This window comes from Cavia porcellus, unplaced genomic scaffold (genome assembly GCF_034190915.1).
Source record: "Cavia porcellus strain 051 isolate PalLab524CR breed Dunkin Hartley unplaced genomic scaffold, mCavPor4.1 scaffold_4, whole genome shotgun sequence".
NCBI classification, from domain to species: domain Eukaryota; kingdom Metazoa; phylum Chordata; class Mammalia; order Rodentia; family Caviidae; genus Cavia; species Cavia porcellus.
The window spans coordinates 105299371-105316611 of NW_026947487.1; the positions used below are offsets into that span (position 1 = coordinate 105299371).

At 38.7% G+C, this 17241-nt stretch overlaps 1 protein-coding gene across 1 annotated transcript in view; it reads left to right on the plus strand.

Annotated features, from left to right (window-relative positions):
- Hydin (HYDIN axonemal central pair apparatus protein) overlaps positions 1–17241 on the plus strand; it is a 411964-nt gene that overhangs the window by 165019 nt on the left and 229704 nt on the right. The window contains exons 13-16 of the mRNA XM_023565963.2: positions 4608–4675; positions 10938–11170; positions 13231–13331; positions 15675–15810. Of these exons, the coding sequence (XP_023421731.2) occupies positions 4608–4675; positions 10938–11170; positions 13231–13331; positions 15675–15810 (538 nt within the window). The remainder of the gene's footprint in view (positions 1–4607; positions 4676–10937; positions 11171–13230; positions 13332–15674; positions 15811–17241) is intronic.

A 17241-nucleotide genomic window follows, 5' to 3' on the forward strand; every position in this document is an offset into this window, starting at 1 on the left:
AAGAGTTCACTTACAGTCGACCAAGACTGGATACTTACAGCTTTGATGTCAGAAGTCTTTTGATGGCTGTTCCACTTGCTTCTGATAGGTGAAGATCATTTTGATTTTGAAATAAGTTCCTGTAGCCAAAACATTAGGTAGATATACAATTTTGATTACTTTTATAAAGATGCATCTTCAGAACAGAAAAATTGTATCTTCAGTTCACATTGCCTCAGCACTGTTTGGACTCTACAGCAGCCAACTGGTAATCACTATGGCAATTCTTTTGTTCTGTTTATTCTAGCAGGGTCCCCCTACATCCACAAGTTGACATATCTCTTGGGGCTTTGGGTAACAAAGAAAAGAGATAGACACAGATGATGCAAAAGATCCTAGGAAATGTATTGATCATATATCTACTAGAAATGCAGAATCTCAAGCACGGCTTAAAAGTGATTGTTACTTATTCTCAAGCTTATCTAAATAACCCCTGTTATGGACTGATTGTGTCTCTTCAAAATTTGAATGTTGTAATCTTAACACCCAGGATCTCAGAATATGACTGTTCTAGAAGATAGAACCTTTAAATGGGCAATACACTGAAATTAACAATTATGTAGAATTTAAACCAGTATGATTGGTGTCCTTTCCAGAAGAGTTTAGGACTCAAACACACATATATAGATAGTTCAGGTAAAGATGTAAGAAGAAGACCACCTACAAGCTAAGGAAAGGGCCCTCAGAAAATACGTCTCTTCCAATGTATCTATGTTCATTATTTTAAAAATTGCTTTCCAAGTATCTCAGTAACACTGATTCTTCTAAAAGGTGCCCATCCACACTTGTCCAAGCCCATCTTTCAGGCATGTGTACAGTGCTACAAGGATGGGAGTACACCTTGACAGCGTGTGAACATCAGCTCACTTCCCGCCTCCATAACAATTCACATACCATGACAAGCATTCATCTGGTCCCATGAGGTTCTCCATAAGCTCTAGAAGATCAACTCTTACAAAGTTCAAATCAAGTTTCTTCGCTTCTTGGCATCAGCAAGTGTAATTCAGAACCATAAAGACCCTACACAATACAATGTCTAGCACATAAACAAGACTATACAAAAATGAGGAAGATGAAACTGTACAGTTATGCTCATATGTACATGTAAGGTAATTAATGAATACATTTTATGAATATGGATACAAATAGCCCTTGATAAAATACTAGCAAACAAAATCCAGCAATATATAAAAGAAAATATATTATACCCAAGCAGAATTTATCCCACAAATGCAAGATTGGTTCAACATACAAAAATTAATCGGTGTAATACACTATTAATATCATATATTAACCAAAGAAAAATCCCACTTGATTAGTTCAATGAACACTAAAAAAGACATTTGATAATATTCAACATTCTTTCATGATTTAAAAAGAAACAAATGCAGCAAACTAAGAAGACAAGAGAGTTTCCTCAGCATAAATCAAAGACCAACATGTGAGAGCTAAAACTATTAAGCAGTTAAAAAAATACAGGCATAAAATGTGCATGACCTTAGATTAGGCAGTGATTCTCAAATGTAATATTTAAGCACAAGCAACCAAAGAAAAATAAATAAGTTAGACTTTAATCAAAATGTAAAATGCTTCAAAGGACAGTATAAAGAAAGTAAAAAGATTAACTACAGAATAGGAGAGAGTATTTGAACCTATATATCTAATAAGGGACTTCTATCTAATATATATGAATAGTTACGACTCAATAATAAGAGTAATAATAAGACTCAATAATAAAAGAGAGAAATAACTCAATTTAAGCATTAGACAAAGCTTCTGATGGGACATGTCTCCAATAGGGATAGACAAGTAACCAATGACATGAAAAATGTTGACATCATCACTCATCAAGGATATGAAAATTGAAACAACAATGAGGCACCACCTTATACCCTCTTGGATGGCTTTAATAAAATGGAATATAAGGGTTAGTGAGCATGTGAAAGAACCGTAACAGTCATGCACTGGTGATGAAAGTGCAAGGTATTGAAGCTGTTTGAGAAAACAGTCTGACAACACCCCAAACAAGTAAATAATGTTACCCTAAAATACAGCAATTTCCCTCCTAGGCATGTATTCAAGACAAGTGAAAACAGCCACACAAAATCCTGTGCATGTATGTTTACAGGAGCATTATTGATGGTGGCCAAAGATAAATAAAATATTGCATATTCAATCAGTGGAATTTTATCTGACCATAAAAATGAATGAAAAAGAATGAAGCATGGATACATACTACAACATCATACAATGAATGAACATTAAAAAATCTTGACAAGTGAGAGAAATCAGTCACAAGAAATCACACATTACATGTTTCCATTTATGTGAAGTGTTCAGAATAGGCAAATGAAACCATGTAAATCAGTAGACGAGTAGTTGTGTAGATCTGGTGTGAAGGATAGCACTCAGTAGCTAAAGGACATAAAATTTCTTTTTTGAGATAGTGAAAATGTTCTAAAGTTGTAGTGATGGTTGCACATATCTGTGGCAAAAACATTGATTTGTACACTAAATGAGTGATTTTTGTCATGTGTGAATGGTCTCAATGAAGCTGTCATTTAAAATTTTTTCCAGGAGCCTATAAAATTGAATAACAGTTCTGTCATTTCTTGGATGAATTTTTTAAGGTCTCCATTCTCTTCTCTTAAAGATCCCAGAGTAGCAGTGCGTATCACTAGCATCGTGTGACTAGGGTAGGATGATCAGGAGTTAGCATTCTCTGAGATAAACTTAGACTAATGAGTACTCCAGTTGCTCTGGGGAGGTTAAGGCTCTGTTTCCATCTTCTTGTTATTAACATTTCCCCAAATTCCTATGACATTGTTCTTTTTTTAATGTTCATTTCTGATCTCTTTCAGCCTGAAGGAAAATCAGATAGTAGAAAGATGTATATTGGGTTTTATCCCCAAAGTAATCACCAATTGCTCAGAGAAACTGATCTGAATTCTGTCTCCACTTCACTTCCTTTAAAACTCAATGTTTCCTGTCTCCAAAATAGTCCAATACTTCAGACTATGAAAAGTAACTTGAACACCCAATATATATAATGAAGACTGAAATACACATATAATTTATCATCTGTTCCACACCGTCTACTTACCTCACTTATTACTTTGTCAGAAAAACTTACTAGGGCCCAAGAAATGGTAATGAAATTAATATTCTGGATTCTTACTCTTTTATTAAAAGTCAGGTATTTTAACCTCAACACCACATAATTTTTGCTACTATGACTTGAAGCATCAGAACAAATATTATATTTTTGCTATTTCTGTTTGCTCCTACAATTACATGATATAAAATTTTAAGTGGTTAGATAAATCACATTGTAAAATTAAGATAACTTTTAGAATTTCTCATGAGTTTTTGTTCCCTCCTATTTTGCATATGTAATTGTATAAAGTTTTAACTATAGCATGGATATATTTTAAATTCAACTTGTCTCACTTTGTAGAATAATTTGATCAATCTCTTGCTTGGTCATTAAAATTATAATTATAAAATATCCCTGATCTATGGCAAAATCTTGGCAGCGGTTCTCCTAATATTCAGAGAATGTCCCTGTTCGAATTGTTATGACCACTTCTAAGTCCAGATGGTCAGTTTTCTGTTATAAGTGCCTTTTAACAAATGTGATTTTTCTCTGGTTCTTTCAATTTCTGCACTGATTAAATGACTCTTTTGTGCAATTTTGTTAACCCTTTCTTACTTTTCCTTTCTTTTACACTGGAGGGAGAGAAACTAAGGTAAAATAACTGGCCAAGATCACAGTAAGGTGGTAGTAAGAATAGAATTAAAACAGTTTTATAAAAGTATGGGACAAGGATTAGTGGCATCACTGAGTCTTTGGTGTTATTATGATTAGGATTATAATTTTTATTTCTTAATGGGTTAGTTACTTTTCTCTGGTTGCTGAGACAAACTACGTGACTCCCAAAATGAAAGAAGGAAAAATTTATTTAGCTAACAGTCTGTGGAGGTTTCAGTCCATGGCTCCAAGGCAGGACGGCACATGGCAGAGGGCAACAGTTCATGGTGGCTGGAAAACAGCAAAAGCAAGAAGAGCAGAAACGGAGGAGTGCACGAGAAGACTCTTTCTGTCCCTTATAGTGTATATAGGCTGCCCGCCCCCATGGAAAGTGTAGCATCCACACCCATAATCCCAGCATTGGACCATAAATAGTCACAAACTCTAAAAGCCTATGCCCATGACTGAATGAGACTGGGGGGGTGCATCTAGACACAAACATAACACTTGATGAGTTAATAACAACATGATGCAAAGTTCATCCAAATTAACCACATTTCTATGCCATCAATTTAGTGATTGTTCTCTTCTGCCTCTGCTGCATCCCTAGGAGAAATGAGATTATAAGTTAATCACAGCATTATTTGCTAATACCCATGGTTTGAGTCTTGAAAAACAGTTTTTTGAACTGTTGTGATAGATACCTCGTAGTTCCTATTTGGTGCCAAGTTAAGGTTTTTAGTACTTACTCTCTCCCCAGTTGTTGATCCTGACCTTGAATTCACTGGATTCTCCCACTCTGTATTCCTCCTTTCAGAGGCTGTGTCATTGGACCTACCTTCCATTTTAATGTTCCTGCTCTGCACTTTGGTGATGTTTCCTATGGTGAGTAATTTTCCATCTTAAATCTAGAAATTGAATAGATTCTCTTTTTTGTCTCTAATTGGGAGAAGGAAGATTTGCCAGTCATCTGTTACCACTTTTTAAAAAGGTAACAGTCAAGAGGGTCGAGAATCAATCCTTTCTTTCTGTGTGGCAGGGCATTTAGGTGTTGTTTCCTAGCTCATATGTGCAAGTGATAGCCATGTCTCAGGTACTAGGTACTGTCATTCTGTGACTGTCTCCCCTCTTCCAGCAGCAAGACATAGCACATCATGCTTCAGTCTGCTACCTAAACACACTACACTGTATTTAAATGCAGATTCCAATTTGCCGGCTGCATTGTACAGTGGTCAGTTTAAGGTAAATTGAGTGGGTTTGGTTCAGGTGTCCCATTACTCCAAGTTGAGGGCTCTGCTGTATTTTTTGTTGTTGTTGTTATGGTCTTCTCACTTAGTAGCTTCTGTGAGCCATTTATTCCTGGCCAAGCTGCTAATAAAAAGATAGTAACATTAGCAGAAGCAGTAGAAAACCTCCATTTATTGGTTTTCATGTGTTTTAGCCCCTGCTAAGTGGATTACATTGCAGTACCATATCGGAGATCTGGTCTAGATCCCCAATCCCCCAAACAAATGCACAGCAAAGGCTTAAAATATATGATACAAAAGGTATGATTTTAGAGCTCTAGGAGAATCAAAACCCTCTGCACGGTTTGAGATTCTGGTGGCTAAGACAGAAAAGGTCTCTGGGCAGCCTGTATTTATTCAAACAAGGAAGAGATTAGAGTGGAAAATGTAAGAAACCTGAGCAGGATCTTGGGAGGAGTTCAAGGACCCCTCCAAGCAACAGACAATGCTAATTAAGGAGAACTATCCTAGGAGAAAGTCCCCAGATGTCCTCAGCTGTGGCCCATCTTGCCCCCCAAGCCATCTCCTCATTCTCAGATGCCGTGCCTGGGCCATGCCACAGCCTGCATGTGTATTCAGCTTCAACAGATTCAACAGTACTGTATTTAAACCTTTTAGCAATCCTATGTGGAGGTTACACTTGAATCTTCAATTTAGAGAGGGAGCCACGAGCTCTAAGACAGTTAAATAGCTTTCTAAGGTCACACAGCAGGAGCAGAATTTGTATTTCACTTGACATCTGTCTAAATTCATGCCCAAGAACAGGGATGATGCTACTCCAAAAAAGACAAAAGTTTGTTCTTGCATAATGAAAAAAAAAAAAACCCTAAGTAAAACAGTGGTTCAGGATCTGCCAAGGTTTCGTAGAACAGAACCTTATTCTTTAGTGTTTGTTGGGGAGAATTGAAATCTAACTTATATTTGATTAATTTGTTTCAATTTAAAAGTAATTTGCCTTTCTTTTTGCAAGGTAATAGTGCAAAAATGGTTGCAGAATTCCAGCTTCAATTCCTATTTCATAATACTTTCTATTTTGTTTTATTGACTCACATTTGTCTTGCTTCATTTTAAGTAGGCCCTGTATACTTTGGAGAAAAATAGTTCTTTAGAAAATACTTACTCATAATGTCTTTGCCAGTTACTATAACATTTGGGAGTTAGGATTGTTTTATTTATTCAGAACACACTAATTTATACAATGACTCTCCCTGTACACAATATATGGCATAAAGTAGATACTATTAAAAAAAACCTTATATAAATGGAGTAGAATTCCTATTCTAAATAAATGCAAGCTTGGTTATCCAGTGGCTGATTAAGACAGGCAGACTCTCTCCAGGATGAACATGATTGGCGCACAACATGAAGTGTATTTGTACACCCAAAACGTCTTCAGTTATCCTCCAAGTAGTGGACACTGAGTCCAAGGGGCTGTCTGGACAACCGATGTGTACTAGCAGCCTGCTTTTCCCAACATTGTGCTGCAAAGCCCAGCGCCGGAACATTCAGACCATCTGCCCTGTGTCACACTGCCCTGTGGGGTGGGGAAGGGAGCAGAGCTCAAGGAAGCATTTGAAGTCAGTTACTCCAGGAAATCTCATGCTTACTCATCGTCTGTATTCTGATAAATAGCTCAGCTCTGAAGTGTTCATGTAAGTGCTGTATGACAATGGTAAACCAATTATTGGGCCCAAAGAATATCTGAAACTCTCTTATATTGAATTCTTAAATACATCAAGATCCCTAATATAGCGCATCTCAGTGAAATGTGGTGAAGAGGAAGCATATGCTGAGTCCTCAAAATGCTGCATTTGTTTTTAAGTATTTATAGTATCCAATGAGTATCAATGACCATAAATATATCAGCCAGTACAGGGCCTTCAAAGCACAGGTAATAATGTTGAAAAGGGCTGCTTCTAACATAAATAGAATTCATGTTAGCATGTGCTGAGTTGAGGCAGGTCACTAGTGATTTCCAGGTACAATTTTAACAGTGGTGGGAGCAGAAGTCAGACTGTCATAGATAAAGATACTCAAAGCAATCTGTGTCTGGCAGGGTACAAGCATTCTCTTAATATACCTATGAGACAGATTTTGTTGATACGAAATTACCATCACCAGCCAAAAGGCTGCCATGGTGGTTTTTAAATTTAAAAATAAATACAGTTATTCAAGATATTTAATATGTTCCCTTTGTATGAGCCCTAGTTGCAGTATAACTTAGAGATTCTAGATGCAGCAGTGAAATCTCCTCCCATCGCCTACCCCGCCATCCCACACAGATTGGAAGCCAGCATGAGACTAGAGACTTACGTGTAAAGTAGATGAACCAAAGGATCTGTGTGGTGTGCTGTAGCTGAGACTGGAGCGTTGTATAGGTATGAAGGAATTAAAACAACTCAAATCATTGGATTGTGAGACTCTTCCAACCTCCACTTGTCACACTGAGCACACAAAACTTTAGCAGTGAGGCATAAAACTTACCTATTAACAATTTACTAGTACTGAGAAATCTAGAATCTATCTAAAATATATAAAAAATTCAATAGGAGAAATGAAAAAATAGATTCATTTAAAAGTTCTAATGTTAACCTAATGAAGTAATTTTAGGAGAAGACAATGAAAATAGCTAAAAATAAATCAATATTTGGAAAGATGGTGGCTGAAAATTTTCATCTAAAGCAAAATATTTGTCATTACAGTACACAGTCAGATAAAGTAATTCCAAACATAGAAATGTCATAGTGAAACATAAGAACACTGAAGCTAAGGAGAAGGCCTTGAAAGCTACTAGAGAGAAAAATTATATACAAAAGAATAGTTTTGATAGCAGTCATCTATGGTAGCAATGGTAGCAAAAGATACTAAAATGCACTTTTAAAATTAATTGTGAGAAAATAATTGTTGGCCTAGAATTCTATGCTAAGAATTGAGCTTCTATGAGCATCTTTTTACTCAAAGGTCCATCTCAATTTGAACTTCAGGGTCTGTTATTACAAAGCTCTAAAGACATTTATTGATGTACTTTTCAAAGTAGTCTTTCTTCAGGCTGAAAGAGGGGAGAGATTCTGAGGGTGAGCTTTTAGAGAAGGCTTTTTGAACTTAAAGATGAGTTAATTTTTGACAATATTTAATCATGTCTGCATGAAACAAAATTGACTCAGATTGATGAAAAATTGTAACCACATGGATCTTTTAGTTAATACTTTATAAAGCACATAGACTAAATTCCAGAGGGAGCTAAGCTGATCTGATAGACATCAGGACTAAACGCAAAACTCTTTACGAAAGAACTCCAACAGCCTCAGAGATCTTGGCTAATTTAAAATCCATAATACTACTTTTGTGCCCTGCATTACCCAGAGATCATGAATTATGAAGTTCTTGATCAAAAGGTTAACATATTCTGAGATTCTTTATAACTCTTCTAGCGCGGGGTGATATCCCCAGGTAGGAAGTTTATGGTCTATAGCTTCCCGGTCAGAGTTGTGGCAGTGATCTTTCTGTACAGGGAAGTTCAAGCTCACCTAATTGTCAAGCAGATAATTACAAGCATATATTCTGAACTATGGGATTTGGGCATCATCTATGTGCATAGTTTTCCTAGCTATGACAGGAGGATGTGAGGTAGGAACCAGCCACTGGCTAGCTACAAACGAGAAGGCTTCCTGTTGATTCTTCTTCGGAAACCATCTTGTCTCTTCTTTGCTGGGATCTGTGGTATAATGTTTTGTCAAATATCTTAGATTTGGGGGCATAGTTGTAATACCTGAGACCATGGGAGTGAACCAAAGATCCCCATGGCAGGCAATGTTTGTTTTTGAAATATGAATCTGAATTTTATCTCCACAATGGATTGTACGTACAGTGTGTGTTTGCTCATCACCCATATTCTGAATTATTTCCATTATTAACTACAAAAGAGCCTTCTGATTTTGCATAATGATCTGCCCACACAGCTCCCTTTACTTTATGGAGACTTTATTTTGCTAGAAAAATTAAGAATCCATTACCTGAACTATCCAATGGATCACCCAACAGTGTCTCCATTGTAATTTAATTTTTGGTCTTACATGTTACTTAATCAGCTTAACACTGTGGTTATATAGGGGTTGATCCTGAGGAGAGTGGTCATATTCCAAATGATGTGCCATCTTTTTAAAGAATTATAAATATTTTTGCTTGTAGCTTAATGATCTTCAGGCACTAATTTCTTCAAGAATTCTTAGGGGCTTTTTAGACAAGGTAAAAATATGCATATTGAATGAGCATTGACTCTTCTGAGAATGTTGTTCTTTCATTCATTATGTAAGTACTGGGAGAAGTATGAGTTACCTCTGTGAATCCTTGAACATTCTGCCAAGTCATGTTGTTAATTATTCCAAGAAAAGGCAAGTAAATATTGACCTTTCATCTAATAGATACTAAGTGAAGGGTGCTAAGTAGAGGTCTGTAACATAAAACGCATTCACAATAGAACAGTACAACCAGGAGTCACATTCACATTAATTGCCACTCAATCTTTTACTAATATCCCCTTCCCAAAGGCTTCTTGACAAGCAATATGAAATATAGGGATAGTAATATAAGGAATTGTTCTAGCTAAATTATAAATGGTTTTATTCTAGTGAAAAACTTGTGTCTTCAAGGAAGTAGTCTTAGCAATGGTTTTGGACATCCACTTTTTGTAATATGCCCTATTTTGGTAGAAAATTTAACCTATAAGTGATCAGGTAAAATAACGTAAGGCATCTACGATTTCAAGAGCCATTGTCATCCAAGTTCAGGAAAATGAAATAAGGCAATTACATGATTAAAAAACTGACTTTTTAGCAGTTCCTCTGGAATATCAAGAATAACTCTTCAAGAGAAGATTCTTCAAAAGACCAGCTATATATTATCACAGCAGGATTCAAGGAAGAAGAGAGGATTGGCATCTCGTAGAAACAAGCACTTGTGTTATCTTATGGTTATAGATAATTTTTATTCTGGAAGTGGCTACAGATACAGTAACCACTTAGGGGTTCCAAAATCAGACCCCAGTGTATTTCTTTCCTGGCAAGGAAGATTCGCATTTCTAAAGAAAAGAGCACAAGTCTCTCCAGGCCAAACACAAGAAGGCTGGTTATAACATGACAAAGCAGCTTTGTCTGAGAGATAGAGAAAGTTGGTATTGATATCTGGCTGGCTCTGAAGCAGTTCACTGAGCTCAAGATTATGTCATCAACACAGAGCTCATGAGTCTCACATCCAGAACTAATTTTATCATATCTTGGCATTCTCTGGGTTACACTGCAGCAAACCATACTGGCTTCTCCTTTCTCACATTGGCAAATAAAAAGAGCAAGCATGAGATGGGTAGCATGACACACACATATAATCCCAGGACTCTGGGGTTGCTGAGGAAGGAGAATCACCAGGATTGAACCCATCTTGGACAACTTAGTGACATAGTGAGACCATGTCTCAAAAAATAAAAAAAGGGCTGGGATGTAGCTCAGTAGAAAGGCCCTGGAGCATAAAGAGGTTAAAAAAAAAAAAGAAGTGTTTTACTTGTGTAATGTATAAAAATATATTTCTTTGAGATGACTTAATACACTACTAATAAAGACTGTTTCTTTGGAAAGGCCTAGGTAGCAATCAAGGGGATTGTCTTATATCTACAGTTTATCCTAGTACATGTTAAATGCATTACAGATATTCATTGACTGACTGCTTGTATGCTTGAAAACAATATCTAAGGCCATCTGGTGTTAAGTAGTGATGAGCTGTATAAAACATTAACGAGGCTGGACAGGAGGTTGATGGCTAAGGGAGGCTATGGGGGGCATTTATTTCTCACCTCGTATTTTGTTTCCCAGGATTTCCTCATACTTTGATGTGTTCCCTCAATAACACATCTTTGGTCCCCATGACCTTCAAACTGCGCATCCCTAGGGACGGCAATGACTTGAAAAGTACCCCAAGTTGTGAGCAGGCTTCAAACAAGAGACTGCCTGGGACCAGTGAAGAAATACACACAGTGAAACCAAAAGAATTCACCATCACCCCCACCTGTGGCACCATTCGCCCCCAGGGATTTGCTGCTATCAAGGTGAGGTACAGTACATAGCCTTCCAGCACTCACAACCCAGCAGCCAAACTCCAAGAGACCTCACTTGGGATTCTCTCTCTCTGCCCAGTGGCGGTGGAAGGGATGCTTGTCAGGTCACATGGGGAAGCGGGTCTATGGGAAATAACTCTGACAACAAAGGAAACCAGACACAGATACATTTTGTGGAAAAAAAAAAATGATGTAGGTCCCAGTGGATTTCCGTTAAACCAGATGCATTGCCTTTGCTAGAACAGTGGCTTCTATGCTGTGTCTGGTGAAACCACTGCTCTCTACAGATAGGCCACACATCAGTACCAACAGAAAACAGTAGAAGTAGAACACTGAGAATTAGATTCTTCTTTCCTTAATATTGGATCCTTTATAATCAATAAATATCCAGATTGATGCCAAAGATGACACCCAGCTTTTTCAGATTTGCAGCACCAGTCTGGGCATCACACTGTGTGTGGCTGCAGTGTTTCTATCAGTGTTCTGTTCTTACCCTCTGGGAAACGGCAGTGAGGAAGCTGCCCGTGCAGCCCCACCCCACTCCTGTGCTTGGGCTAAAATCGGGACAATCTAGTGCCTTGGTTATGACCTCCTGGTGTCACCAGCAAACTTCTTCACAGATAACTGAAAAGGGTTTTAGCTATCTTCCCATGCTTTTTTTGCTTCTCCATGCAATGAGGTCTAGCAATATGGAAGGCTAGTATGCTGAATGATTTTATGCTTTCGGGGAAGGAGAAACAACAAGGTTTCACAGGTAAAGTTGGTCATTTTCTCTCTAGTCACTACCATCGAATATTTAGCCTACCTACCATGTTATTCCCCACGTTTGCTTTAAATGTTTCTTACTGTCTCACTTTCTGAGCATTTTCATCTCCCCCAAGGAAGGGTTCTCCACAAGTCCAGTGAAGTTTGGAATATCATGTATCGTTACATCCCAGGATTGCGAACTGTGCCTTTCCCGATGGGAAGTGCTGCTTGCCATGGATTTTCCCTTTTTTACTTAATGATGCTCAGCCATCATGTTTCCTATCTTGCCTTTTGCTTCTCCCAGATAATGCAGGAAGATTTTAAAAGACGTACTACAGTATCTCTCTGGCAATCTTCTGCCAAAACAACTTCTCCTCTTTCCTTCTAACCACAGCTCAGCTACATAAATAAAGAGCTACAGCCTTGCCAGGTCCTCTGCTTTTTGCCAAATCCAACGAGGTGTCTTTCCAAGTCACTGACTTCACCTTCACTGTCTTTTTCCTTTATATTTATAAAAGCTTTTTTCAAGCTTCAGTTTCCTCCCTGGTCTGCACTTCAGCCAGGTCTGTGTGGACTCAAATTTGCATCCAGTGATTCCCTTTGCAACCAAAAAAAAGTTTTAATTAGTACTTGATACATAATTTATAGATGGAAAAGCCTTAACCCATGCCAGAAGCTCTTTTCTACTTACAAGTATTTCTTCCAGTACAAATCATTTTAAGGCAATTAAAAGTTGTATCAAGGCTTTCAAAGCCTAAATATAAAGCTTCAAAACAGCAAATAAAAACATTAGGTAAACTGTTTCGGTCAGATATTGTCCTTGATGGACCTTTCTTTGGGGCATTCTGTTTTCCACTCTCATAATTTTGTTTTAAAAAAAAGATTAATTTTTTATGCCTTTTTCTGGAACTAACAGGGTTATTTTCATTTATTTTGATATAAGAGAAATTTTATTGTAATGTTTTTAGTACGTTGAATTTTTATAATTTAAATAATCTAGTGGTATAAGGAACAGTTTCAAAGTTTTTATATATTGCTCATCCTTCGTGGTCATCCCCTGTCGCCTTGGGTAGGTGAGTCACTTCTTTGATAAAACCACCTCAGAAATGAGAAAACTGTACAAAAACCTCTTGGTTTCTAACCTGGCCTTTGGAACCACTCAGCAGGCCCTGACCCTACAATGTAACTTACTCAACTGAAACATGTACAATGTCAGACATACATAAAGCACCTGGCCACTCTCTCCCCTGTGGAGAGAGAGCGGTGGCCTTTTAGAACAGCAATTTCTCCCTTTTCCTTTCCAGGTGACTTTATGCTCCAACACTGTGCAGAAATACGAGCTGGCACTGGTTGTGGACGTGGAGGGCGTTGGGGAAGAGGTGTTGGCTCTCTTAATCACAGCCAGGTATCACTTACCTGCTTCCTCTCTTGCAGAGTTCCGATGAGCCCAGGACTGGGCTGTCGACCAGTAAACACTGGATTTATTCTGTCTTCCTGGAAAAGGAAACAGAATCTGTATTTCAAAAGCACAAAGCTTTCGAATAACAGAAGTTTGCAAAGCACTTTTGGAGAGACACAAAAGCACTGTGTGTTTTGCAGCCGAAACAGTGCTGCCTATGGGTCTGACTTTCAGAGTCTGAAACAAAAAGGTGTTAGCTGGAGGAACTGATGAGTTGCTGGGTTTTTTATTTTCATCTTTCAGTACAGAACTGCAGAGTCATGCAGCAGAAAGGCACTGCGCTTGGTCCTACTGTGGAAGATCCGTGTAGCTAACATGTCCCTGCTCCAGGACACTGTTACTCTGACTTGAATTGGAGGCTGTGAGTGACCTCCTAAATGAGGCTTATCTCCTGTGATATAAATGCCTCAGAACCATCACCAGCTTCTCTGTTTTAGAGGTACAGCAATGGGCTCTGCAGTCAGAACAAAATCCTGCCTCTGCCGTTGGTTGACCAGATGTCCCTGGCCAGTTACCACCTTCCCAGGGGAAGTGGCAATGAGGGAGATGGTGTCACCTACTAATGATGATATGATCCTAAATAAAATCATGGGGCCACTCTCTCCCCAAAGCAAATGATGCCCAGAACTGGGACTTTAAAGCATGTGAATGAAAATGCTAGATATAGAAAAGAGATAAAATACCACAGTAAAACTAACCGTGCTAATCCATCAGTGTTTAGCATTCAAGTCTCACATGAATCTTAAAGAGGGTGAAGATGGGATGGTCAATAGTGACAAAATAACACATCATTTCATGTGTTATGAGTGTAGCTGACAGCAAATAACAAACCTAAAGAACCCACTGTGTTGCCTTCATGTATTTAATATTCCTTCAAAACTTAAATTACTTTTGTGATTAAATTCAGCAAAACAGTAATCTTAGAATTTCTATATCCAACTTTGCCTTATAGACTGGTCTTCTGTGTCTTTTCTGTACATCTCTATTCTGATACTTTTGTGCACCTGTGCCCTGCAGCTATCAATAAGAAATACTGAATTTAAAACATGTGGGCTAAAGAAGCTATGAGTTTACTACTAATGTAAGCTCTGCGGCCCTGGTGAAATATTATAACCCTTCCAGCCACAATGTCTCAGGCAGCAAAGGATTAAAAGTCATTGGCCAACCTACAGCTTCCATTCTAGCTAAAAATGAACATTATCTCATGCTCAGTCACACGCGTTGGGCCCTTTCATGTCCGGACTTTCAGTGTAACCTGCAGGAGATGCTCACTCTCACCAGAAGTGTTGCTTTTGCAACTTGCAACCTAAAGGGACTCTGTCAGGAAGCCAGCAGTGACAGCCTCCCATGCCCTCACCACAGGTCACCTCCTCTCACTGAGCACTCACATGGCGCTAGACTGTGTACTCTACTCCCATTTTTCCCTGGATCCCCCTAAGAAGCATTGGCAATGCCAGTGTCCATGCCAAGGACCTTCATTTTACCTGTGAGAGAAGGGGGACTCCACGAGAGAAAGTGGCTGGCTCAGGGTACCACAAGTGACACTTAATAAGGTCAGGATTGTACCTGGGTCTGTCTAATTCAAAAGCCAGTAATCTCCATCCTTGTCCTATATGTTGCAACAGCGACATAGGGTAGGTGAGACTCTGGGAGCTACAGACACAAAATAAAACCCAGGTCACCTAATAACAGACCAACTGCAAATACAGGGCTTCAACTCCTCTCCCAGTACACACGACTGTCCCTCCCTCTCCCCAGCCCTCCACATTGGAAATGCTGTCGTGGTGCCAGTTCTGGGATGAACAGCTGCCAGAACCTACTCATCCAAGACAGCTGGTCTGCATAGGAACTAGAATTATTACCATTATTTAGATGATGGGAGCTGCTGCTAGTCCCGGGGGACTTTCTGACTTGTCCAAAGTGTCACAGCTAGTTAGGACCCCATGCTGGTGGCATCGGCCCTGTTTGACATGGAAACAGACCCACTACCCTAAGGAACTTGCACCATGGGGCCCTATGTCAAAAGAAGGCTGAGCTGAGAAACAGTGCAGATGTTAGTCATTACCCACAAAAGATAGCTGTTTGTGGAGTTCTTCTTCTAGGCTTTTTTTTAATTAAAAAATGGTTGACGGGGGGCTAAGAGAGAGAGATGACAGAAGATCTGAAAGTGATTAATGTAGGTATTAGAGAAAAACTGCAATGTGACAGTGACAAATACATTTCAGACTGCATTCTCTATATGTAAACAAACTCTCTATTTTGAATTATTTAATGGGCTCCTTTGAACAGGTGTGTTGTACCGACCATCCAACTAGTGAAGACAGAGGTGGACTTCGGGCTCTGCTTCCTGAAATACCCATATGAGAAAACTATCCAGCTTGTCAACCACGATGCTCTCCCAGGATGCTATGAGGTGCTACCTCCGGTGAGTTACTTTACCCAGTGCTGGTTTTTCTTCCGTTGGAGGCCCTCCTGAGGAGATGACATCCTTCTGAAGAGCCATATTCCTAAACACATGACCTTATGCCATTCTGATTTTTAAATCTCACATAAGCTAGGGATAAGGTTATAAAGCCACAGCTGGGTTACCATCTGCATGAGTAAGCAGCTGCAGGTATAAACAGTTGTTCATTTCCCAGAGAAATTGCCCTTGATAAAGAAGGAAAAGTGTCAATTAAGCCAACATACAGACGTGCACCTGCAGATAATTGCCTGGGAATTAACCAAGCCCAGGAAATAAGCTATGAGTTTTAATTTTGCCCATGGCTGTGATTTGATCAGCATCACCAATATGTAGCAATGCAATGTTTATAAATGAACTTTTTGTCTAGAAGGCTAGAGATAATACAAGAAGAGAATAGAGGGATTGTGTGTTAGTGTTCTAATGTAATGTGTGTCTCCACGTGCTGCTACACCTGGCTAGGTAGGAAACTAAGCAGTCCATGTACACATAAAAGATTCAAAGTTCTCTACAGTCTAAACTAATGGAAGGTGGCTAATGAAAGCTACTAAGCATGTATCTGAGTCTAAATTTCGGTTGTATGAGTACAATAATATAAACCCATGTGAAAAGTAAATGAGGGGGTTACTTGGCTTCACATTCAACATGAGTTAAAAGAACAGTACAGAGGTCACAAGTCCTATGCAGGTTTCGACTGCGTCAGAAAATCACAGCTCAAGGAAGAGATAAGCAGACATAGGTCAAAACATAGCCAAAATTTTGTCTTTGGATCCTGTCATTGTACTTTTTAATGGGAATTTGAAAACTGCACTGCCTTGGGAGTGACAAAAATGGGATTCAGGTCATCTACAGGTTCAAGTCATGAGAGGGGCTGAGTCAGGTGTTTGACCTGGAGCAGAGAGGGGATTTAGAGAGGGAGAGCTACTCTTAATACTCAAAGAACTCTTCTGTAAGAAAAGGAAATTAGGGTCAAGTGAAGCAATTTCTGTATCTTAGAGATGAAAATAGGGTAAGACACTTGTTTTGAGAAGAAAATTTAAGAGGGAACTGAACACTCAGTTATCAAGATGATCAAGATGTAATATTTTCATGTTGTATTCTTTTTGTCTGAATTGAGGTGCTCATCCCCAGTGCCTTGCCTGGTCAATGACACATTCTAAAGATCCGCCATGGATTGGATCTTTGAATTTTGAAGGTCTGAGTTTTTTTAATTCTTTATATGTTTTAGACAAGAGTCCCTTGTCTGAGAGAGAGTTCACTAAAATCTTTTCCCAGTTTGTGGGTTTTCTTTTCACTATGCTGGAGATTTCTTTTGACATGCAAAAACTTTTTAATAAGAAGTGGTCCCAGTTATTGATTCTGGGAAGTATTTCCCGTGCAGTTTGAGTCCTATTC